General features: G+C 42.4%; 1 protein-coding gene across 1 annotated transcript in view; it reads left to right on the plus strand.

The window, feature by feature from the left end:
* Nucleotides 1-25,098, plus strand: part of EXOC2 (exocyst complex component 2) — a 275,271-nt gene that overhangs the window by 200,173 nt on the left and 50,000 nt on the right. Inside the window, exon 22 of the mRNA XM_077269779.1 lies at nt 9,055-9,196. Coding sequence (XP_077125894.1) covers nt 9,055-9,196 — 142 coding nt within the window. The remainder of the gene's footprint in view (nt 1-9,054; nt 9,197-25,098) is intronic.

The raw sequence follows: 25,098 nt of genomic DNA on the forward strand, positions 1-25,098 counted from the left end.
GGCCAAGGCTCAGAGAGCCGAGGCCCCCCCCAAACCACACAGCCATTTTTCGATTATATTGCCCATGTTAAGATTAAATATATCAAGTCCGATATCGGACAAATGAACTAAATCATCTCTGAACATCCCTGGCAAAAAGCCCTCTAAGTCTGTATGTCTAAAAGAAAACCCAGAAATAAGAGGTAAGAACTTCTTCATGGAGAAATTAACCCTCTTCCGGATCTCATCCAAAAATGAAAGCCGATTACATTGCCAAGCACGCCTGGGAATGATTTCCGAAAAAACAATACCAGAGACTGGAAAAATCTGTCTTAAATAAGTGAGATCTGACCGAATAGCGGCCAGAAGATTCAAAGTGTTGATTCTTCCCAAATCATTCCCAGCGAGATGAACTATAATTAAATCCGGGTGAGGGAACCTCTCCAGACAACTCTTTACCTCAGAGACCAAGGAAAGCCAATTCAGGCCGCGAATGCCGTGCCAAAAAACTTGAACTTTAGAAGAATGAAACGACAAATTCTCAGAATATGATCGAAGGCTGGCCCTCTTCTGGGCCCAGAAGACAAATGAATGCCCAACGATCCAAATAACTGTAGGATATAAGGGAAATAAAAATTAATCGGGATATAGATCGGGCCGAACGTAAATTCTGAATCTTTTCGAATCCCATCTACCCATTCTTTTGATTTTATCATCAGATAGGCCAGCTCTTGAGGCTTCAGTAGCCGCGCCGATTCTGAAGGAATGGGAAGTGATTTTGAGATGACTTTTACCCAAAAATGCCAAACACTTCTTTAAAATAAAACTAAATTGAAAAACCGTCACCGGGGAAGAATCCCTATGAATAAATAAGGAGCCTTCAGCTGGGGGCCTCAACATGATCCATTTAGATAGATTAGCTACAGGACAAATTCTAGATTCAGGAAACGAATTCAATCTTAGCTCCGCTCCTCTCCCCAGCTGATCCGTTTTAGACTTCCTAATAAACAGGAGAATAAACGAGTCAAAAATTTTGATATCCGAAATCGAGAGCGCGGATGAAACAGATTTTTTGGCTGATACTACCTCACCAACCCTAAGGGCCCCAAAAAAGGAGATAGAAAATATGGAATTAAACAAAAGTGCTTCTTCAAAGTTCGTACAAACATGTATAAGGGCAGAACAAATGTCAATCAATAAAGAAATAGAAATAGGGCACCTTGAATCCGGAAAAAAACTTTCCCTTTTCAGCCCTTTCAAAAATTGCTTTACTGAGAAAAAATCCGTCAACGCAGTCCCGCCATGTAATTTTAAAAAGAAAGAGACTCCCGCAAAGCATTTGGCTACTGCGGAGTAAGATAATCCCTGTTTGACCCAGGGACTCAGCAAATCTTAAAGCCGAATTCGGGTCAGGAGCAGAGGCATCAAAACCAAAAAGAGCAGAAAAATTGACCCATTTCCTCCATGCGGCTGAATAATCAGCCCATGATCTGTTAGATAAGGAATTCTGAATAAAATAGGGAATTATATCGGAATCATGTCCTGAATTGAAAGGGGGCAATCGTATGCCTCTTTGTCTGCCAATGGAACCTGTAGATAAAAATCAAACCACTGACGCTGCAAAATAAAATCAGTCAAATGACTAGCTTTACCAATTCCTGAAACTGCTTTTAACCAAATATTGCAGTTTAAACACTCCAATACCAATTTTCTCAGAATCTTTGCTGCAACTACATTCCTAGATGACAGTGTATTGATTGAAAAAACTACTGCTTGATTCCTGGAATGTAATAGAACCCTGGAATTTTGTAAACCATGGCCCCATAAGCAAATACACAGAAGGATTGATACCAGTTCAATAATAAGAGGGTTTTTGTTTAAGTCTTTAAAAACCCAATTTACAGGCCAATTCCGGGATATCCAGTGCGATTGAAACAAGCAGGCCACCCCTAGAGTGGAGTCTGCGGAAAAAACAAGGGGGATAGAATCTGAAGATACAAAAGGGGATTGAATAATAGACCTGCCATTAAAACCTGCTAGAAATGCTAGCCAGATTCTTGCGTCCTCTTTCATATCAGAACACAGTCTGATATGAGAATTGGGAGAAGAATGCCCCTTAGTAGCTTCATAAAGCGACCTGGAAAAGACCCTTCCAATTGGAATGACCCTTAAGGAAAAATTCAATAGCCCAAGCAGGGCCTGAAGCTCCTTAAGAGTGATTTTGTCCTTTGCCAATAAGTTTTCAAGAGAACTACGAAGTTTGTCAATTTTCTCTAAAGGCAGGACGGTTTCCATTTTTACTGAATCGATCATGATGCCCAAAAATTCAATGAGACAAGAAGGGCCCACAGTTTTCTCGTGGGCGATTGGAATTCCAAAAAATGAACACAATTCAATAAACCTAGAAAGAGTATTTTCACAAGCTGAAGAATGGGCTGGGCCAACAAAAAGGAAATCATCTAAATAATGTAAAATACCCGCATTACAACCGCTAGACTCCAAAACCCAATGTAAAAAACAGGAAAAATTTTCAAAATAAAAGCAGGATAATGAAAAACCCATGGGAAGGCATTTGTCAAAAAAGAAACAATTATCAAACTGAAAACCCAATGAATTAAACCCATCCGGATGAACTGGGAGCAGTCTGAAGGCAGATTTAATGTCTGATTTGGATAAAAGGGCACCAGGACCGAATTTTCTAAGCATATCCAATGCGCCATCAAACGATGAATAGGTAACAGAACACATTGTCTTGTCTACCTCATCATTCAGGGATTGGCCCACTGGATAAGATAAATGATGAATCATCCGGAAAGGACCCGGGTCCTTTTTGGGAACAATACCCAGAGGGGACAGGCGAAAATTTGAATACGGAGGTGATAAAAAGGGGCCGGCAACTCTGCCAAGTTCTAATTCAGAAAAAAAAATTTCCCTAGCAACATCAGGGAATTCAGTAATGGATGGGAGATTTTTAACTAAAACACAACCGGAACCTTTGAATTGTGGAACATGAAAACCAAAAGAAAAACCGTTAAACAGTAAACTACTGATCTCCCTGTCTGGGTATTTGCTTAGCCAGTGGAACATGTTTTCCAGCTTCACTGGTGATGGGGCCCTTTGAAATTGATTCTTTAGAGGATTGCTGGGCAGCCTGCTTCTTAAAGCATTTGGACATGGGGTGGGAATTCCCACAAAACGAACATTCATGTCGAAAACGGCAATTATTGTTCCACTTACAGGAAGAATCATTGTAAGCAAAACAAACGCCTTTTTTGGTGACGGAAGAAGAAGGCTGCCTAGCAACAGCATTCCTCATAGGAAGCATGAGACTGATCCATAATCCAATGTCTTTAGAGCCCCATTTTAGCTCGGGGTGAACTGACAGCTTATGTCTAAAGGCCTCATCATAACTGAGCCAAGCAGAGCCACCAAAGTTTTTATAAGCTTCTAGTATGATGTCAACGTGTTGGAAAAGACAACTACAAAGGTGAGGTGATTTCTCTCCCAACACAGAAGCATATATAGCAAACGCTTGGACCCAGTTATTAAAAGACCTAATATTACGCTTAGGGTCATCATGATCAGATTTCTCATCTTTCTTCTCTAACTTAGGGTGGTGATCCCTACTTGGCAATAATGAGAATAGATCAACAAATTGATTATTCCAAATGAGCTCCTTAACTGAGGGGCTCAAATGGAATCCCAGTGGGGAAAGCTCACAAAGGTAAAGCCTCCTTGAAAGGATTCAAAGGAGGTACACTAAGGGCAGGAGCTTCTGAGCGAAAAGAAGCAGGAGAAGCTGTTGCCCTAGATAAATTACTAGCCTCGCCTAATGCCTCGGCTACTACAGATTTAATTAAATCTCTTAACTGATTCTGAGGGACAGACAATGGGATATTAGGAGTCTCACCCCTCGCAGCTTGGTTGTCCGGTCTTCTTTCTCCTTCATAGCCTGCGCTCCAGCCCGCAGAATGGGGTGAGCGCGGCTGCCTGGCAGATCCTGGGACACGAACCTCCTCTTCATCCGACGACAAGGGAGGCGGAGCGGACCTCGAGCCCTGTGCAGTAGATGCAAGAGCCGACCGGGCGCCAGTGGAGAGGGGCACCGCAGCGCTTTTACGGCCGGTGCCCTTTCTGGCTCTTCCGGCCGCTCCTGATGACGTGGACGGCACTCCCAGCCGACGCTCTCCGAAATCCCGCGGAGGGCTGCGAGATTTCGACGCGCAGCTGCGACGTGACTTCCTGCTTGTAGCTGACATACCGAGCCCAGATGCCACAGGAGCCGGAGCCGGTGAGGAAGCCGCCCTCTGCCTCCTGGTCCTCGCTGGAGAGCTCTCAGGTGCCGGGGCTCCAACTTCATGCCTTGCTTCTGGCGTCGGAGGTACTGGAACCGGAGGAGGAGCGATGGCTTCGGAGGCTGCTAAGGGAGGTTTTATAGCCAAGCAGCTCCTCAGCCAATCCTCCCCGTCTTCCTCGCCAGCTCTTGATAGGAGTTCCTGCAGGAGCTTCTCCATTTCTCGATGAGGTCTCTTCTTTTCTTCAAGCGCCGGTGAACTGAGTATCCAACACCGGCGCTCAGGTATATATAATAATCAAATCTGCCCAGCAACTGATTGACAACCAATCAAACATAACACTTTAGGTGGGCAAAAAAGCCAGCCAGAACCAGATCTGGCTGCTTTAACATAAAATTAACTGAAAATACTCTGACCTCAAATTGACCCCTAATATCTAATGGCTAAAATGAATGAGCTAGGCCTATGTGGACATGGGACCCCCGCTATAATTCTTTTGTCTGAGCGGGGGGGCTTACATTCCATCAAAGTCTGCATTTCAAATGTCACTACTTCCCTTCCGAGCCCTGACGTGCGCCCAAACAGTGGTTTACCCCCACATATGAGGTATCAGCGTACTCAGGACAAATTGGACAACAACGTTCTTGGTCCATTTTCTCCTTTTACCCTTGGGAAAATAAAAAAAATTGTTGCTAAAAGATCATTTTTGTGACTAAAAAGTTAAATGTTCATTTTTTACTTCCATGTTGCTTCTGCTACTGTGAAACACCTGAAGGGTTAATAAACTTCTTGAATGTGGTTTTGAGCACCTTGAGGGGTGCAGTTTTTAGAATGGTGTCACTTTTGGGTATTTTCAGCCATATAGAACCCTCAAACTGACTTCAAATGTGAGGTGGTCCCTAAAAAAAATGGTTTTGTAAATTTTGTTGTAAAAATGAGAAATCACTGGTCAAATTTTAACCCTTATAATTTCCTAGCAAAAAAAAAATTTGTTTCCAAAATTGTGCTGATGTAAAGTAGACATGTGGGAAATGTTATTTATTAACTATTTTGTGTCACATAACTCTCTGGTTTAACAGAATAAAAATTCAAAATGTGAAAACTGCGAAATTTTCAAAATTTTCGCCAAATTTCCGTTTTTTTCACAAATAAACTCAGAAATTATCGACCTAAATTTACCACTAACATGAAGCCCAATATGTCACGAAAAAACAATCTCAGAATCGCTAGGATCCGTTGAAGCGTTCCTGAGTTATTACCTCATAAAGGGACACTGGTCAGAATTGCAAAAAACGGCAAGGTCATTAAGGCCAAAATAGGCTGGGTCATGAAGGGGTTAAATAAACCTCCATGTTTTGTAATAACAAACAAGAAACCGAAAAACAAAGAACTATTTGTGTGTCACTTACTGGGTTGTTTCCTGCACTTTGGATAAAATCACAGTTTTATTTGCTTCAGATCTATGGTACATGTTTCCTGATCGCTGAGCTCTATGTAACCTGTCCACAACACTTATTGGCAGATTTTTTGTACATTGACAGTTTAGGCTTCTTTCACACTTCAGTTTTTTAGCATCAGTCACTTCCGACATAATGACGGATCGACGGATCCGTCACAATAGTTGAAAAAACGGATGTAACGGATCCGTTTTTTTGACGGATCCGTTACTCGGGGGTTGTATATACTTTTTGGAGCATGCGCAATTGAAAAAAATTGAAAAAACGGATTGGGACGACGGATCCGCCGAAATGACGGTCGCCCATAGGTGGCCATTCTATGAAATGACGGACGCGACGGATCCGTCGCGATCCGCCATTTCAACGCAGACAAAAAACGTTGCAATGACCGTCAATGTCTAGATGACGTCCGCCAAATTTTGACGGATCCGTCGCATGACGGATGGAACGGACGACCATCCGTCACAATCCGTCGCTAATGCAAGTCTATGGGGGAAAAAACGGATCCGTCGAAAAAAAAAAAAAACGGATCCGTTTTTTGAGGAAAATGGCGGATTTAGACTGACGCCAAACAACTGAAGTGTGAAAGAGGCCTTATGGCCTACGCACAATCAGTGGTAAGGGCGGGGCTCATGATAAAAATATTAGAGTTATGGCCAGGGCCGTATTTGCCACTAGGCACTCGAGGGCATGTGCCTAGGGCGGCGACATTGCGGGGGGCGGCACCTGAGCAAGGGTTTTTTTGTTTTTTTTAGTCCCAGGTCACAAACGCGACCGACCGCAAAGCCCCCCCCACCTCCCGCCTCCGAGTCCCACCCACCCTCCTTGAAGACGATACCCTGCTCCAGCGATGCTTGGTCTCAGCATCTGTAGCGCGTCCTGAGTGAGCGGTCACGTGGTACCGCTGATTAAGGTCATGAATATGCGCATATTCATGACCTTAATCAGCGGTACCACATGACCGCTCACTCAGGAAGAAGGCGCTGCGGCGGGACAGAGCCAGAGGGAGGATGTCGGCGCATCCGCGCGGTGTGTGGTACAGCTGACAGGTGAGTATGATGGACGGAGGACAGGTGGCGGGGGGATGAAGGAGGAAGGTAAGCCGCCCGAGCCATGCAAGATGGGAGAAGAAGCGGGGGAGGGGGTGGAGAGATGAGCCATGCATACCGGGGAGTATGAGCCATCAGCCATGCATACAGGGGGGGGGAATTATGAGCCATCAGCCATGCATACAGGGGGGGGGATTATGAGCCATGCATACAGGGGAATTTGAGCCATCAGCCATGCATACGGGGGGGAATTATGAGCCATCAGCCATGCATACGGGGGGGGGGAATTATGAGCCATGCATACAGGGGAATATGAGCCATCAGCCATGCATATGGGGATATGGGGGGGGAATTATGAGCCATGCATACAGGGGAATATGAGCCATCAGCCATGCATAGGGGGGAGGAATTATGAGCCATGCATACAGGGGAATATGAGCCATCAGCCATGCATAGGGGGGGGGGGGGAATTATGAGCCATGCATACAGGGGAATATGAGCCATCAGCCATGCATATGGGGGGGGGGGAATTATGAGCCATGCATACAGGGGAATATGAGCCATCAGCCATGCATAGGGGGGGGGGAATTATGAGCCATGCATACAGGGGAATATGAGCCATCAGCCATGCATATGGGGGGGGGGGGAATTATGAGCCATGCATACAGGGGAATATGAGCCATCAGCCATGCATACAGGGGGGGGAATTATGAGCCATCAGCCATGCATACGGGGGGGGGGGGAAATTATGAGCCATGCATACAGGGGAATATGAGCCATCAGCCATACATACAGGGGGGGGAATTATGAGCCATGCATACGGGGGAATATGAGCCATCAGCCATACATACAGGTGGGGGGAATTATGAGCCATGCATACGGGGGAATATGAGCCATCAGCCATACATACAGGGGGGGGAATTATGAGCCATGCATACAGGGGGGGGGGGTGGAGAGATGAGCCATGCATACAGGGGGGGTGGAGAGATGAGCCATGCGTACAGGGGGAGGTGGAATATAAGCCATGCATACAGGGGGGGAATATGAGCCATGCATACAGGGGGGGGGAATATGAGCCATGCATACTGGGGGGAATATGAGCCATGCATACAGGAGGGGGGGGTCATTATACAGTATGGAGTACTGTGTGTGGCCATTATACAGTATGGAGCATCATGTGTGGCCGTTATACAGTATTGAGCATCATGTGTGGCCATTATACAGTATTGAGCATCATGTGTGGCCGTTATACAGTATGGAGCATCATGTGTGGCCGTTATACAGTATGGAGCATCATGTGTGGCCATTATACAGTATTGAGCATCATGTGTGGCCATTATACAGTATTGAGCATCATGTGTGGCCATTATACAGTATTGAGCATCATGTGTGGCCGTTATACAGTATGGAGCATCATGTGTGGCCAATGGCCATTATACAGTATGGAGCATCATGTGTGGCCATTATACAGTATTGAGCATCATTTGTGGCCATTATACAGTATGGAGCATCATGTGTGGTCATTATACAGAATGGAGCATCATGTGTGGCCATTATACAGTATGGAGCACTGTGGCCATATTGTTTCGTTTATAATTATTGTATATAAAACAGTGTGATCAGCAGTGCTCAATGGCTGTGGTTGGGACGTGGATATGGGTGTGACTAGTTGTGAAATGGGTGTGGTCAGAGGCGTGGCCTAAAATTTGCCGCGGCACATTTTATACCTCCTTCCCTTCTTCAAAAGTTGGGAGGTATGGTAACGCATTTGCCAGATCATGGCAAGTGCCGCAAATCCCATAGGGAATGAATGAGGCTGAACGCAGTGTTGCTATAAGTGATCCGTTACGCGGCACATGCAGAAAAACTGACGGATCTGCTGCAAAAGGCGACTTTCACATCAGCGATTCTTGCTAAAGTCACTGCCGATAGTGTCATACTCACCAAAGGGGGAGGCAGCACTAAAAGTGCCTAGGGCAGCAGAAACCCTAAATACGGCCCTGGTTATGGCTCTGGGAAGAAGGGGAGCAAAAAACGAAAATGGGTTTCAGTAATAGACATCACATATATCAAGTAGTAGGAAATATCATGTGTAGCAAATAAAGAAGACTCTCTCCAGCAATAAAACATACCTATTCAGAAAATGTAGCATCTATCAAATTTGGAAAAACTGGAAACACATCTGTGTATGGGCTATGTGCATTCTCTATGTTTAAGTTCTTTTTGGTATTAGGAAGCAACCCAACAGTTAATTGTTTGGTTTTTGTGTTATAGGCCAGCACCGAGTCTTTGAAAGAACTGGATCAAAGTTTATTTGAAAAATTTATAGAAATGAAAGCTGACCCCATAGTTGGATCTCTGGAGCCTGGCATTTATGCTGGGTACTTTGATTGGAAAGACTGCCTTACTCCCACAGGTAATTCACCCATGTGTTTTAACCTTTGAGCTCATTATTGCATAAAAGGTAGAGATTACAATGCATTTTTTATTTATACTCTTGTTTATTTGCATTTTTTGTAATAACAAAATAAATTTGAGCGGTTTGTCCACCACTGGACAACCCCGTCTTGAAAAAATTGATACCCACCTCCTGGACGAGCATCTCTCTTCCATACTCGCTGCATCTACATGGACCAGCATTCGGAAGAAGTAAATAAATGAGCGCTGCAGCCACTCTGTGGTCGCTGATTGACTGCAGCGTTTTACCAAGAGGAAGAAGTGTTTCTTACTTTCAACTTTGTAATGCCAATTATGATACAGCTTCTCTGGGTGATCACTGAGGATATTTTCTAAAGGAATCCAGGATGATCCTAACGGGCAGGAAAATATACCTCTGTATTGTCAGCAGCAATCAGCTACAGGGTCCAACCAGAACATTGTGCTGCCGTAATATGGCCACTCAGTTCTCTACGTCCTGCACTACACATCTGTTTTAGATATGAGGGCCGGAGAAGGAAACTGAACTCTCTGATCTATGGACAAGTTGCTTTCCCTCTGCAATGGGGACTTGAGATGATTTCATGGATCCTTTTTTATTAAAACGCTTGTATGTTTTTTGGGTACTGTATAAAATTGGTCATAGCATAGCACTATTGATGGTTTCAGATGCCATTATGAATTTAACCTGTAATATATTTATTGGTGGCATAAGTTTCTCTTAACTCATAAGGACCGATGGCATTGGTGCAGCAGAGTGATCCAGTCTAAACAGTGGAGCCTGATGTGGCAGAAGGGCAACTTAAAGGGGTATTCTCAAGTTTGGAGGTTATCCCCTATCCTTGAGATAGGGAATAACTTACCAAACGCCAGTTGGTGGGCGGGAGATAATCTGACCTCTGGGACCCACAACGATTCCAATAACTGGGTTCAGAAAAGCCCTGTGTGAATGCTGCGGAGTTCAATCATCCAAACCTCTGTTCCATTCATTCTTATGGGTGTGCCATGAAGACCAGCCAAGACCAGTGCTCGACTATCTCCAGCAGTCCCATTAAAGAAGTCGTCCCATCAAAGGTTTTAGCCTCCTAATATATTGCAGTCATCATATTATATAGCACTGTGTATATAACACTGTGCACTTACAATTGCTCATTTTGCCTTTCTATCCAGCTAATCCTTCTCTTTTCTCAGTTATATAAATTAACACAGTCTTATCAAAAATAGGGCAAAAACGGTCTGTTCAGGAAATTTGTATGCACGTCCTCAAATTCATTTAATCTTGTGTTTTACACCTACTTGAACATTGCGTTGGCAAAACTCTTTTATAAGATACATGTTCACTATTTTTTAGTCATGTGACCTTTTTGACACAGAGTTAATTTTATCCATTTGGGATGTTTTCAATTCATTATGAATGTTTACAGATGCACTTGATGATTCACTTATTTATGAATTGGTATGAATTATTGTCATTGGATATATATTCTGTTTTTTTTTTTAAGGCTTTTTTTTTTTTTTAATTTTGAGTACTCTATGAGCATGCCATTTTTGATATTTCGTGATTCCATGCTCCCGTTCTCCTTTTTATTCCTGTTGCTTGATGAAAATATTCCATTTTTTATTTAAAAACATAATAAAGATTTATTTTTAAACTTTATACTTTGCATTTCATCATCTTTCCTCAAATCGCCAATTGAGGATGTGCATACAAATTTCTCAGTTCTATGTAGAAACAGAAAGTCTCTTGTCCTTGCATTTATCATTCCCCTCTTCAACTCCTGACCTAGGTACTCCCCCTGCCCGTCACTTATTACATATGCAGGGAAAATTGACTTCCTTTTCCTACATAGAGCTTAGAAGGATTCAGCTAGTCAATTATTAATCGTGTGATTTCATAGACCAAATGGAAAAGAGAAGAATTATCTGGGTAGAAAGGCAAAATGAGCAATTGTAAGTGCACAGTGCTATATAGTGTGATCACTGCAATATATTAATATGATAAACATTTTGATGGGAAGAGTGCTTCTTTAAGAATGAATGGAGCAATATTGAGGGAAATGTAAAAATGTTTTAAAATAAACATATCGGCTATCATCATGTTCGTTAAAATCCGGTCTATCCAAATATAAAAATGATCAACTCATACAGTAAACACCATAAAGAGAAAACAATTTAAATTGACAGAATTTTCTGGCACCATTTTTCCCTATAAAAATAAAATAAGAAGCAATCAAAATGTTGTATCCACCCCAAATTGGTATTATTAAAGCTGCCAGTTTGTCACACAAAATAAGTCACAACACAGCTCCCATCGATGGAAAAATAAAATTGTTACAGGTTTCAGATAAAGACAAAAGACACCAAATGTATGTTTTTTTCTAAACGGCTGTATTATTTTTTTACCACTTAAAATAAAATAAAAAATCTGTGTGAGTTTGATATTGTAGTAATCGTACTGACCTGAAGGATCGTGCAGTTAGGTCATTTATACCATGCAGTGAACACCATAAAACCAAGATCCAAAAAACTATGGCAGAATTGCATTTTTTTTTTTCATCATTTCACCCCGCTTGGATTTTTTTCCCCGTCTTTTAGTGTATTGAATGGAAAAACGATTGGTTTCATTCAAAACTGCTACTCGACCTGAAAAAAAAAATAAATCCCTTATATGTCAACAGAGAAATAAAAAAGGGAAGAAGGGGAGAAAGTAAAAGGGAGAAAATGATCAAAAATCGCCTTGACGCCAAGGGGTAAACACATTAGTCCTTGATTAGAAATATACTTTTAACACATTGGTATTGCTTCTACCAATGTCCTCCTTAGAATTAGAACCAATGAATGAAGATAACATGTCATATAGGTTGATATATTTCCAAGATGTATTGCAGAATATTGTGCAGTATCTGGTACAAAAATAACTCAGACTGTTTAGGTTTTTGGTTAAAACATGGTTGTGGTGAGGTACGATGAATTCACTGTATATTTCCTGTGTTAACTGGCTGTGAATTGTGTTAAAATAGCAGACAACTCTCGCAGGAAAAGGCTTGAAACTGTCCGATATGTGACCATTGCATGTGAAAACCACTTGGGAAACACCAGAGTAGTGGCGTGGTGCTGGAGGTAGATCTTTGGCTATCTGTCATATGTTCAGTGCCAGTATCCGTGAGAGAAAAATGTGCTTTACAGTAGAACAGTCTTTATTCCCATAGATTTCTGTATTATTGGAAACGCCGCAGCCATGTGAAAACCGTATGTATGAGGTGTGACAGTTCTGTCCCACAAGAGTTGCACTTCTCTAGAGTAGAGCAGAAAAAGATATTCTGGTTAGCTAAAGTGAACCTCAGGTTCCTGCACATCATGGCAAATGTCTGTGCACGTGACATTGTACTGATGAGAATTTTGCACGTCCTATTATCCAGGAGATAGTTTACTAAATTGTTCACTGAAAGGAATACCCTACTTGCTCTTTTTTATTTATAACCTTTTTTGTCTCCTACATTCCCCTATGAGTATAATTTTAGTTTTTATACATTGATGATACAGTTACTCACCTCTAATGAATCCAGCCCCAAGTGCGGCATCATCTTCTCGCTGGCGCACTCTATTCTTCTGCACGTCAGGGTGCCTCAGCAATTAGAAGTCACTCTCCCTGGGAATATAGTCAAGCTCAGGCAGTGAGAAGCTGAATGAGTATTTAGGTAGTTGGCATACACACTGATACACCACTAGCCATTTAAGCCTGAAACCTTTGACAAACCCAGCTCTTGTGTCACCGGGTAACTCCTCTACCCCACTTGCCAGTTCTGCCGTAACGGTGTCAAACCCCGCTCTGTTAGAATACTTTTGGTAAAGGTGTCTAATTGCTTTGTCAGCACTGCATTGCACTCTGTTCTCTCTCAACTCTTCTACTTCACTGAGTTGGCCTTGCTATACCATTGGTCTAGTTTTAGCGCAACACCTTTTATGTCACAGCTGTGCTTCACCGGTTGTTTTTTTTTTAGAAAAGTCTACTTTGATGAATCACTTCTGCTCCTTAAAGGGGTTATCCAGACCTAGTTTATTTCTTTAATACTGTATTAATAAGTATTGTTACCTTCCTGTTCAGCCCGGTGGCGATCTCTGCTGGCCTAGAGTGGTCACAGACTGCTCCTGCCTGCGATTGTGCGGCTTTGGCTGACGTCACGTCAACGGACCGGCTGCTTCTCTTCTTCACTACGCTATTGACTGGGCACTACTGCCGATGTCATGCTGATTGACAGTCGGCTATCCTTTGCCTAACTGGTGAGCCAGCTGTCAATCAGCATAATGTCAGCAGTGACGGCCTGTTAACAGAGGAGCCTGAAAGAGGAATAGCTGCTCTGTTGAGGTCTAGCAGCAGAATCACCAGCAGGAGCAGTCTGTGACCTCTCTCATCAGCCATTGCTATTCAAATTGGATCACTCTGCTGCGCCAATGCTTTCTGGCTGTGCTGCTTCAGAACCCCTATCCAGGCCAAGTGCTTCAAAGATCCTTCTCTCCCATGAGACATGGCAAATACATACAATATACTGAGTAATTTACCTTTCTTGCATTGCATTTCTAATATTATCCCCTATGAATATCAATGGCAAATCCGGAACACAAACAAAATCCTGCTGTATGCTAAATTCTGCATCTAAAAATTTGCTGCAAACCCCTCCTTTACATGTTTAATATTGTAATCGGCAAGAACACAGCCTTAGGTTATGTTCATATGCCACAGATTTGTTATAGATACTTTTGTGGCTGTCACATGGATTTGAATGGACCTTGCAGAAATCCAGATAATTTCCACGAAAATAAAGTAATTCAGCTGTAGGGAATGTTTGCAAATCCTTTATGCGTGGATAGAACAGCAAAAGTATGCATCACCAAAACAACAATTTAGAGCAGTAGACAAATTTTGGTAATTCTTCTTTTCTTTGAATTTTTTTCCCTCACCTCTTAATTAGTGTCCTCTCGCCTCCCCTGGGCGTGATTGACATTTGTAAGAGCGATAATGCGACGTCATCATCCGCTCTGTTCAATAAGTGCCAAATAAAGTTATGCATAAGAAGGAGGCAGATTGCCAAAAAAGCGTCACTAATAAAATATAAGTGATACTAGTGTAAGTGCAGAGTAAAGAATTGTTTGTTGCCTTATAGTTAGTGGGGAATGTTAGGATGAATCACATAAACCAGTGCATGTAAAACGTCTGCACTGGAGGCTTACCCTGTACAATCCACGGGCCCATGCATAACATGCAAAAAAGCTCTTTATGTCACCTCTCATTATCTCATATTTTTGCTCGTACACCATTTATAGCATAGGTGTTCTGCCACTTTTGCAATACTGCTTGTTTAATTAGTGAAGGTACCGCTTTGGTATTCCCACCACATGCATATATCTATTTATTTAGTTGCACGGCACCTTTTGCCTCTTGCTGCTCACACTGTCCATGCCTCTTCTTCTTCTAACCACAAGATATAACTATTCAGACTATAATGCTCTTTATATAGTTTTCATACTGATTCTGGCTGCATTATGCCTGGTATTTTGATCTAACATACTTCCCCAGTGCTGGCCTTTTGTAGGTAACTTGCTTTTTAGTCCTGTCTATTTTTGTATTTTAATTCCTTAATAAATTAGTTTTTTTTTTTTTGATCAGTGGAGTGTACATTGCACCATTCCCATATCTCCATGACCTTGATTGGGGATATTTTGTTATTCTATATTCCTAGGTTGTGTCCCTTTACTTCTTATATAAATTGATTTAAGGACTGCAATTAATATTGCGTTGTATGTCTAATGCTCAGCCATTTTATTTATCTTAGAGTTTATTGATCTTTTCTACTATAGCCATATTTAATGTGTTTTCCATATAGAACTTTCCATCTTATGATGTTCCCCACTGTATGATGTTCTAAGTTTCCACTCCCCCTTTTTTATGTACGTGATTTAAAATTGTTATAGGTGTTTTAAAGCATATTTAGTTAAAAAGGCTATCTCATGAATTCTCAAAACAAACATAAGTATAAGAACTATTTTAAAATAATTTGTCATGTTTCTAACAGGTGCATTTTCATTATTTCAACATGTCACCATTGGCTCTTGCCAATCTATGCAGCTGTGGATGAGCTCTGAGTAGAATCAGTCTCCTTCCCCCTCTGGCAGCTGACAGTGTAATTCTATTTTAGTTTTCCTGCAGATAAGTATGGGCTTTAGAGTAGTGACAAAATATTGTGTGACAAATTTAATAGAAGACAGTAAAGACTGAATGGGTATGGGCGGGTTCATATCACTACACAGAGTACTGGCAGTGACGACCGTGACTGATCATGCATCCAAGAGCTCTTAGTTCGTTAGGTGAAAGGGCACATTGCTATACACTTTGAATACCCAGCGGCACCATATTTCGCATTGTAAGGGAACGTCATAACACTGTTGGATCATTTTTAACATCATGCAAACATTGTTCAGTTGTTCTGACGTTTAATGGAGGGACAGGCAGGACCCCAATCAGTCATTAGTCAGAGTGAATATGGGCTACATAACGGTTAGTCTTTCTTGCATGGATGAATAAAAGGCTTATGCTTTATTGCTTCTTTATTTCTCTTCTCAAATGTCAGTTTATTGTATAAACCGCTGTTTGCGTCTGTTTCTTAAGAATGATGGCTTTTACAATAAATGGAGGAATAGGAAAAGGTGCACCACATGATAATGTTTTGGAAAAAAAGACTTTACCGATCTGCTCTTCACGTCAGAAAAGTACCTACTTTATTTTTATCACCCTTTCATTCTAATTTTAGTGCAAACACCGATAGGCAATATGTAACGTTAATGCTGAAAAACAGGAAGTGTGGTTAACTATGTGGGCACGTTCCAAAAATGTTTCCAAAATTGTGCATTAAATATGAATGAAAAGTGAATGAAACTTCTGTCAATTCTCAAAGTTTGCATGTGCTTTCTGAACATTGCTGTAGAATGATTTCTGAGCAATTTTCGAACCATACCTGAAAACTTGAAAGTAAAATGGGTAGTGCAAGTATGCAGCATGTGAACAGGTCTTCAGGCCACAATACTTTAGAAGAACATAAGATTTGCTGTCTGATTAGACATTATTATCTTTTTATTTTACTCCCAGTTTCAAGTCATTACGGTTTTGCCTCTTTGGACTTGATTCATTGTTGCTTTGATGCCTTTTTTGTCGAGTTTTTGGTGCTTTGCGCCTTTTTTTTGTACCGACTTTATCTTTCCATTTGCACTTTTTTTAAAGACTATTTTATATGTATTCAACCTTTTTTGTTTTTTGGGTTTGTTTTTTAGCTTTCCAGTGTGATTGTGGTCTAGGGTTTCCAGACGATTTCACCTGGAGTCATTTTATGTACACCAGAAATGTTTGCATGTTTTGAAAAATGTTGTAAAAATTGCCCTGATTTTTTTCTCTAAAAGTTGCAAAAATGGTTAAAGAGAAAAAAGTCAATTTTTCACTTTGCTAAAATTCATCAGCCGTGTGCCATTTTGATGAATTTGGTGCAAAAACAGCAGCAAATCACACTTGATTAAGAAAAAGAAACGTGACTTGAAAAAGAAATGCCTCCCTCCCTTCAATATGGTGCAGTCATCCTGTCCCCTTTGCGGAAAAACCCCGAAAATATGATGTTTCCCCCATCATGTTTCATGGTTGGGATGGTGTTCTTGGGGTTGTACTTATCCTTCTTCCTCCAAACATGGGGAGTGGAGTTGATACCAAAAAGCTCTATTTTGGTCTCATATGACCTTCTCCCAAGCCTCCTCTGGACATGTGATGACATGAGCAGGGAGACTTTGCATATCCTGCAGGAATTTATTTCATGATGGCATAGTGTGTTACTAATGGTAATGTTTAAGACAGTGATCCTAGCTCTCTTCAGTGATTGACCAGGTCCTCCTGTGTAGTTTTGGGCTGATTCCTGACATTTCTCAGAATCATCCTTACCCTACAAGGCGAGATCTTACATGGAGCATGGAGGAAGATTGACAATTATCTTGTGTTTCTTCCATTTTGCAATAATTGTGCCTTCTCACCAAGCTGCTTGCCTATTCTCCTGTAGCCCATCCCAGCCTTGTGCAGGTCTACAATTTTGTCCCTGGTTTCCTTAGCTCTTTGGTCTTGGCCATGGTGGAGAGTTTGGAGTGTGATTGATTGAGTGGACTGGTGTCTTTTATACAGGTATCGAGTTCAGACAGGTGCAATTAATACAGGTAATGAGTGCAGAGTAGGAGGGCTTCTTAAAGAAAAACTAACAAATCTGTGAGAGCCAGAATTATTGCTCTTTGGTAGGTGATCAAATACTGATTTCATGTAATAAAATATGAATTAATTATGTAAAAATCATACTATGTGATTTTCTGGATTTTTCTTAAGATTCTGTCTCTCACAGGTGCAGTGTACCGAAGATAAAAATTACAGGCCCCTCCATTCTGTGTAGGTGGGAAAACTTGCAAAATCGGCAGTGTATCAAATACTTATTTTCCCCACTGTAGTTGCCAATTCCTAATGAGCTGATAAAGAGTTCTGCTTCCCTATCGGACAGCAGCACAGGGTAGGTGCAGGTGCCGCGGAGCTGTATACTCCCTCATACATGGAATGCTATGAATCCGTGTGTACTGGCACAAGACGCTGGACGTTTCATATAGTGGTAAAATATGCAATCAAATTCAATAGAAAAAAACTGAATACATTAACCCTATTTTCTCTTTATCTCCTGCAGCTTTCAGTTAATACGACTTAGAAGGCATGAAGGCTTAAAGGGGTTTTCCACCACCCCTGAATTTCATTGTGATTTTAGAAACCCCTTAGAATGCTGGAAAATAAATAAATTATGTTCATCTGATCAAACGCATCCCGCTGCATTCTAATACTGCAAGAAAAGGATGGCGTGGGATCTTAGCAGCATTAAACGGCATGACTTTTTTTTTTATTATTACACCATCCGGGGTTTTAATGAAGAAAAAAAAAACAAAAAAAGATTTCAGGTGCACAACCCCATTAGCCCCCAAAATTAGAGTGAAAATTAAAGAAAAAGAAATGATGACAGATGGGTATCGAGGCTTACAGCGTGTTCGTGCAGATTTGTTCGCCACCTAGATCACCCGATTTCCATAATGAAAAGTCTAATTACTGTCAACCAGGCTATGTGACAAGGATTTACTGAAAGCATTATATGATCTAGGGTCCCGTAATTCATGAAATCACAGTGTAACCCATTCTTGTATTCTGATGTAGTCATGTTGTGTAGCAAATAGTGAATCAATGTTTTGCAGCGAACACATGCCACTTCTTAGCCACAACCTTGTTGTTTCCTTTGCATTGAAGAGATGAGAAGAAGGAGTCACATGCCGGGTTTGGTCTATTTGTTTCTCCATTATACGTCTTTCCTTTCTGCTTGTTGGATTAGCTGTTGGTTACGATTTACTGGAACAGAGAAATGGAGCAAGTAGCAAAGTTGTTATTCTTATTATTTCAGGCCTGGGGAAATCCCAGTACAGACACAGACAAGTAGGCGAAGTGCTGCTACTGGGATGTGTGGGTGGGGACACTTCACTCAGACGTGACCTCATCATAAACAGGTAGCGGCGGTGACCACCTGGTGAATACATGGCTCCTAAAGGTTAGGGAATTCTAGCTGTTAATGGGGCCTGAGAACTCTGCCATGCTTGTGCTGCACATTCATTTCCTACTTGTATAGCCACCAAAATGTATCAGAAGCTGCATAATGAGAATTATTGTATAACTTCACACTACAACCAAGCACTTGGCTGCAAAAGTGCACAGTGTTTTGTGTATGTGATTATCTGTGCTCCTTTGGTTTGTGCTTACATACTGACAAGGATAGTGTGGACCTTTTTATTTTGTTGGTTACGATGAAAAGAAAAAAGTTCCTTTCTGTCTGCCCTCTTTGTTTAACAAAAATTCTACTTATACGTGTTATATCTCACTTCCTCAAAAGCCTTTGGTCCTCCCGATGAGCAGATGGAGTGCAGAACGGACAGATGATGATGCAGGGAGATGAACTGGTCATGATGTTGTAGCAGAGCTAGGTTTGACAGGAGGCTCGCTTAAAGGGAGTCTGCCACCCTTAAAATAAATATTAAACAATCTATACAGTGCTATAAGGGAGTTGGCCCCTGTAAAAATCATGCTAGAACTTTACTTTTTTAGTGATACAGTGACTGGGAAAAATACTTTTAATTCATATGCAAACGAAGGGACTTCAGTGCACTCTTGATTTTGGCCAAAAGCTCAGTACACTGTTACACCCTCTCATTTTGTGTGTTGAGGCCTACCCCACTTATGATTGACAGTTTGACACAAGCACTGCTTGAACTTGGCCTGATGTGTGCCCATGTGCACTGACACCTATGTGCACCCATTTTGTTCTAGTGCCTTCTCATCCCTGGGTCCTTTCTGCGAATTAGGCCTCTTTCACACTTCCGTTTTTACAATCTGCACAGGATCCGTCAAAATGTTGAAATGACGGATCCTGTGCAGATTGTAAAAAACGGGTGCTCTGGGCCTGTTTTTCTGACAGACCCGTCGAGGCTATGTGCACCTGTTGTGTATGCATCTTCGCAGCGGTTTTCCGCTGCAAAAGCACATACACAACACAAGCCAGGTTAAAAATAATAAAAAAAAAAAAATTCATCAAGAGAATGCCAAGAGTGTGCAAAGCAGTCATCAAAGCAAAAGGTGGCTACTTTGAAGAACCTAGAATATGACATAATTTCAGTTGTTTCACACTTTTTTGTTAAGTATATAATTCCACATGTGTTAATTCATAGTTTTGATGCCTTCAGTGTAAATGTACAATTTTCATAGTCCTGAAAATACAGAAAAATCTTTAAATGAGAAGGTGTGTCCAAACTTTTGGTCTGTACTGTAGGCAGCATCAATAGTAAAAAGAGAGAGAGAGCGAGCGAGAGAGAGAGAATTTCCCTGACTGGAAATTCTTCCACACATGCTCAATTTCAAAAGACGGAACCCGTCGCTGGATTCCTGCTTTTGACAGTCAGCGACGGATCCTGCGTCCATAGGCTTCCATTATAGCCAACGACGGGCAGCGCAGGATCCGTAGCTGAGCGATTTTCCAACGTACAAAAAAAAACGTTCCTCTGTGCGTTGTCCCCGCCCGACGGACAGCAATTTTCCAACGGATCCAGTGCACAACAGATGGCCATCCTTCACAATCCGTCACTAATACAAGTCTATGAGAAAAAACAGCATCCAGCAGAAAAATTTGCTGGATCCTGTTTTTTCAAAAATCGACGGATTTCGACGGGAGCTCAAAGACGGAAGTGTGAAAGAGGCCTTAGAGGAGTGGATCCAAGGAGGAGACTGGTTGTAGCAGAATCACTGGGTTACTAAGGAGGCAATTATGTAGCAGATGGTGAAGCTCAGCGAGGTGGTACGAGTGAGAATCTAGCTAGCTACCTGAATACTTTGTTTTGCCACCTGAACTGGCCTGGAAGACCCTAGGGAGTGAGGAGTGACATCAGAGGTGCGTGGCCTGTTATGATAGTAACCTTATGTTCATAGCAGAAGGTGCCAGTCGTGGCAAGTGGTGGACGAAGAGCATGATACTAGAACTAGAACAGGCGAGTAACAATGCATTGGTTAGCTATACATGCCGGCAACAAATCAGGAGCTTTATGCTGCATTATTGCATATTCGGAAATTGGTAATGCGTTCAGGTCACTTTTTAGACTAAACTGTCGTGCGTGCATGCATGAGAAATAACACTATTTTTGGTTATTATATGACACTAGCGTTGCCCGGGCATAGTAACTAACTGTGGTTCGTTATAACAAATTATAATGATTGTATTGCACATGAAAACATTTCACATCATATATTCAACACTACAGATTTGCAACACACATTAACTACGGTAAATGATTACCGTATTTTCCGGATTATAAGGCGCACCGGATTATAAGGCGCACTTTCTATGAGCGCCTCATAAGCAATTTTGTTTCATATATAAGGCGCACTGGATTATAAGGCGCAGCACATTACCGTTAAATAAACCATTGCTCAGACTGCAAGTCAAGATTTATTACACTTTTTAACAATAACTTGAAACTGGTTCAGCTGTAATTGCAAATCAAAACGTTTACCGTACTTTTACTCTATGAACCCTTCAATCCCACCTCGTCCAACAAGCCATTACCCCTTATTACCATATAGCTCTCTATCTGCGCATGCGATGCCCCCAGCAGGCATTTTCCCAGAGTCGACCGCATAGTAAACCATGTACTGCATAACTTATAGCTTTAAGCTTGAAACCTGCATCATAAGCATGTCTCTTAACAGGAGGCATTTTTTGGGGTAGTGGATATAGTTAACGCTAAAGCACAGATATATTGCAAGGATCCTGCGCACAGAGCTGTAAGTATCACAGCAACCCTGCACGCCGGTCACATCCACCCTGCGGCCAAAGCTCTTCCGCCCCACCTGCTGTATAGGAACGTCACGGGACCCCTGCACGCCAGCCTCATCAACTCTGCAGCGTGTCTGCTGCACGGGGCTTCAGGAAGATGGCCGCGGGATGCCGCGCGTGCGCAGAAGAGATCGCGGCGGCCATCTTCCCAAAGCCGAGATGCAAACTCGGCTTTGGAAAGATGGCCGCCGCGATCTCTTGTGCGCACGCGCGGCATCCCGCGGCCATCTTCCTGAAGCCCCGTGCAGCAGACACGCTGCAGAGCACTCTTCTGCGCACGCGCGGCCCCAGGAAGATGGCCGCCCCCACCGATGAAAGGGATGACAGCGCAGATCGCGCGCTGTGTCTTCACGTGGGCGCAGGGAATTCGGAACTTGGACATGCGCACACCACTACGCCACCAACGGAAAGCTGGGGAAGAAAAGAGCGCTGTGAACACACCCATCTGACCAGACCAGCCTGATTGACAGGCGAAAACAGCGACTTTGGTAATGTATTTCTCAGCATAGGTGGGGAATCAGGGTACACTACATACACTATAGTAACGCACAGCGCAGGCCCTATTTAACAGTATTTATAGCTCAATCTGAAAAAACGGGGTGACAGGTTCCCTTTAATACTGTTGGAGCTAGATTGTGCTGTGGAACCAGGTGCCAATTAGGGGCGTAATATAAGCGTGCACTTTATTTGTACTTTCACTTTCACTTCGGGCCCGCAGCCAGTTGGTCTTATATATACCAATAGTGGTGGTGCTGTGGTATGCCGCCGCCGACCCCTGCCGCCCACGATAGAGGTAAAGGATCCTGTATGAACCTCTCTCTTGGTTCATATATAAGGCGCACTGGATTATAAGGCGCACTTTCTATTTCTGAGAAATTCTCAACATTTTATGTGCGCCTTATAATCCGGAAAATACGGTACTATGAGTTTGTGCCACCCGTTGCAAACCATTGTTCCTTTTCTGAAGCACAATGTCACGGCTGTGAAACTCATTACCCACAATCAAAATAGCTGCCTCATCAAATGTGGGGGCATTGAAACGCCGCTGATGCTCACCTTGTGGTGTTTTGTCAGTTCTGATTACAACTTTGTAATCGTCACTTGGCATGCATTCAAGTGCAGTCTTGAAAAGTCGAACATATGGATTGTTTAACCCCTTAATGACCGGAGCTTTTTTTGTTTTTCAATTTTCGCTCCCCTCTTTCCCAGAGCCATTAGTTTTTAATTTTTCTATCAATAAAAAAAGTTGTACTTTTGAATGACACCATTGGTTTTACCATGCCGTGTACTAGAAAACGGGAAAAAAATTCCAAGTGCAGTGAAAATTGCAAAAAAGTGCAATCCCACACTTGTTTTTTGTTTGACTTTTTTGCCAGGTTCACTAAATGCTAAAACAGACCTGCCATTATGATTCTCTAGGCCATTACGAGTTCATAGACACCAAACATATCTAGGTTATTTTTTTTATCTGAGTGGTGAAAAAAAATTCCAAACTTTACTAAAAAAAAATTGCGCCTTCCCCCCGATGCTCGCGATGCTGCCGACAGCTCCGGTTCCCAGTGATGCATAGCGAAATGACCCAATGACATAGCGGTCTCGCGAGCCCGCTATGTCATCACAGGTCATTGTCACGCTATGCATCACTGGGAACGGAGCATCGCAAAGGCTGCGGGGGCTGCCGGAAGGTAAGAATATCATGATTTTTTTAATGTTTTTTTTATTTTTATCATGGGTTGTGTTGTGTTGTGTATGTGTTTTCGCCGCGAAAAACCGCGGCGAAGACGCATACACAACGTGTGCACATAGCCTTCTAGGATGCACTGGAACCGTCAAAAATATGACTCCAGTGCATCTGTTTTTTACAATCAGCACAGGATCCGTCTTTTCAACATTTTGACGGATCCTGTGCAGATTGTAAAAACGGAAGTGTGAAAGAGGCCTTAAAATGATACCTGGGTTGGAGAAATCTGTGTTATATTTCTTTTTTTAATCTTTGTTTAGAAGTTTTAAGTTAGGCTACTTTCACACATCAGGTTTTCGCTGTCAGGCTCAATCCGGCTAATTTAAAAAAAAACGGATCCGGCGAATGTTGCGTTTTTGTTGGATCTGTTTTTTTTCCTATAGACTTGTATTCGTGCCGGATTGCGCCGGATGACCTTGCGTTTCGTCCGGTTTTCGCCATATCCGGCAAATCCGCCGTTTCTGGAAAAAATGTCCATAGCGACATTTTTTTTTTTTGTCTCCAGCGAAAAAGCTTGAAGCGCCGGATCCGGCCCTTCCGGCTGTTTGCTAGAACGGAAGCCTATGGGGGCCTGAAGGTGCCGGATCCCAAAAATGACGGATTCCGGTGCCAGATTCTGTTTTTTTAAACTGAGCATGCTCCAAATTTTTTTCATCCAATTATCTGGATATGCTAGTTGGATCCGTCGAAAAAACGGATCAGTCGCATCAGTTTTTCACAATCTGCGCCGGATCCGTTTTTTCCAACATTCACCGGATTGTGCCTGATGCAAAAAACCTGATGTGTGAAAGTAGCCTTAATGAGATGCTGTGGTGTGCTAGTATGCGGATCTTTTTTGGTGCTCTGGCCTCGTCATGATCATTCTGGGCTTAAATGACAGGTCACTGAACCTTCAGTGATGTGCTTCCTATATTAACCCCTTACTGACATCGGACAGTATAGTACGTCCGATGTCAGCTCCCCTGCTTTGATGCAGGGCTCCGCGGTGAGCCCGCATCAAAGCCGGGACATGTCAGCTGTTTTGAACAGCTGACATGTGCCCGCAATAGTGGCGGGTGAAATCGCGATTCACCCGCCGCTATTAACTAGTTAAATGCCGCTGTCAAACGCAGATAGCGGCATTTAACTACCGCATCCGGCCGGGCGGCCGGAAATGACGGGATCGCCGACCCCCGTCACATGATCGGAGGTCGGCGATGCTTCTCCATTGTAACCATAGAGGTCCTTGAGACCTCTAAGGTTACTGATCGCCGGTAGCTGTGAGCGCCACCCTGTGGTCGGCGCTCACAGCACACCTGATTTTCTACTACAGCGATCTGCTGTTCGCTGCTATGTAGCAGAGGTGATCGTGCTGTGCCTGCTTCTAGCCTCCCATGGAGGCTATTGAAGCATGGCAAAAGTTAAAAAAAAGTTTAAAAAAATGTGAAAAAAATAAAAAAAATATAAAAGTTTAAATCACCCCCCTTTCGCCCCAATCAAAATAAATCAATAAAAAAAAATCAAATCTACACATACAGTGGGGCAAAAAAGTATTTAGTCATTCAGCAATAGTGCAAGTTCCACCACTTAAAAAGATGAGAGGCGTCTGTAATTTACATCATAGGTAGACCTCAACTATGGGAGACAAACTGAGAAATAAAAATCCAGAAAATCACAGTGTCT

The sequence above is a fragment of the Ranitomeya variabilis genome, chromosome 6 (assembly GCF_051348905.1).
Source record: "Ranitomeya variabilis isolate aRanVar5 chromosome 6, aRanVar5.hap1, whole genome shotgun sequence".
NCBI classification, from domain to species: Eukaryota; Metazoa; Chordata; class Amphibia; order Anura; family Dendrobatidae; genus Ranitomeya; species Ranitomeya variabilis.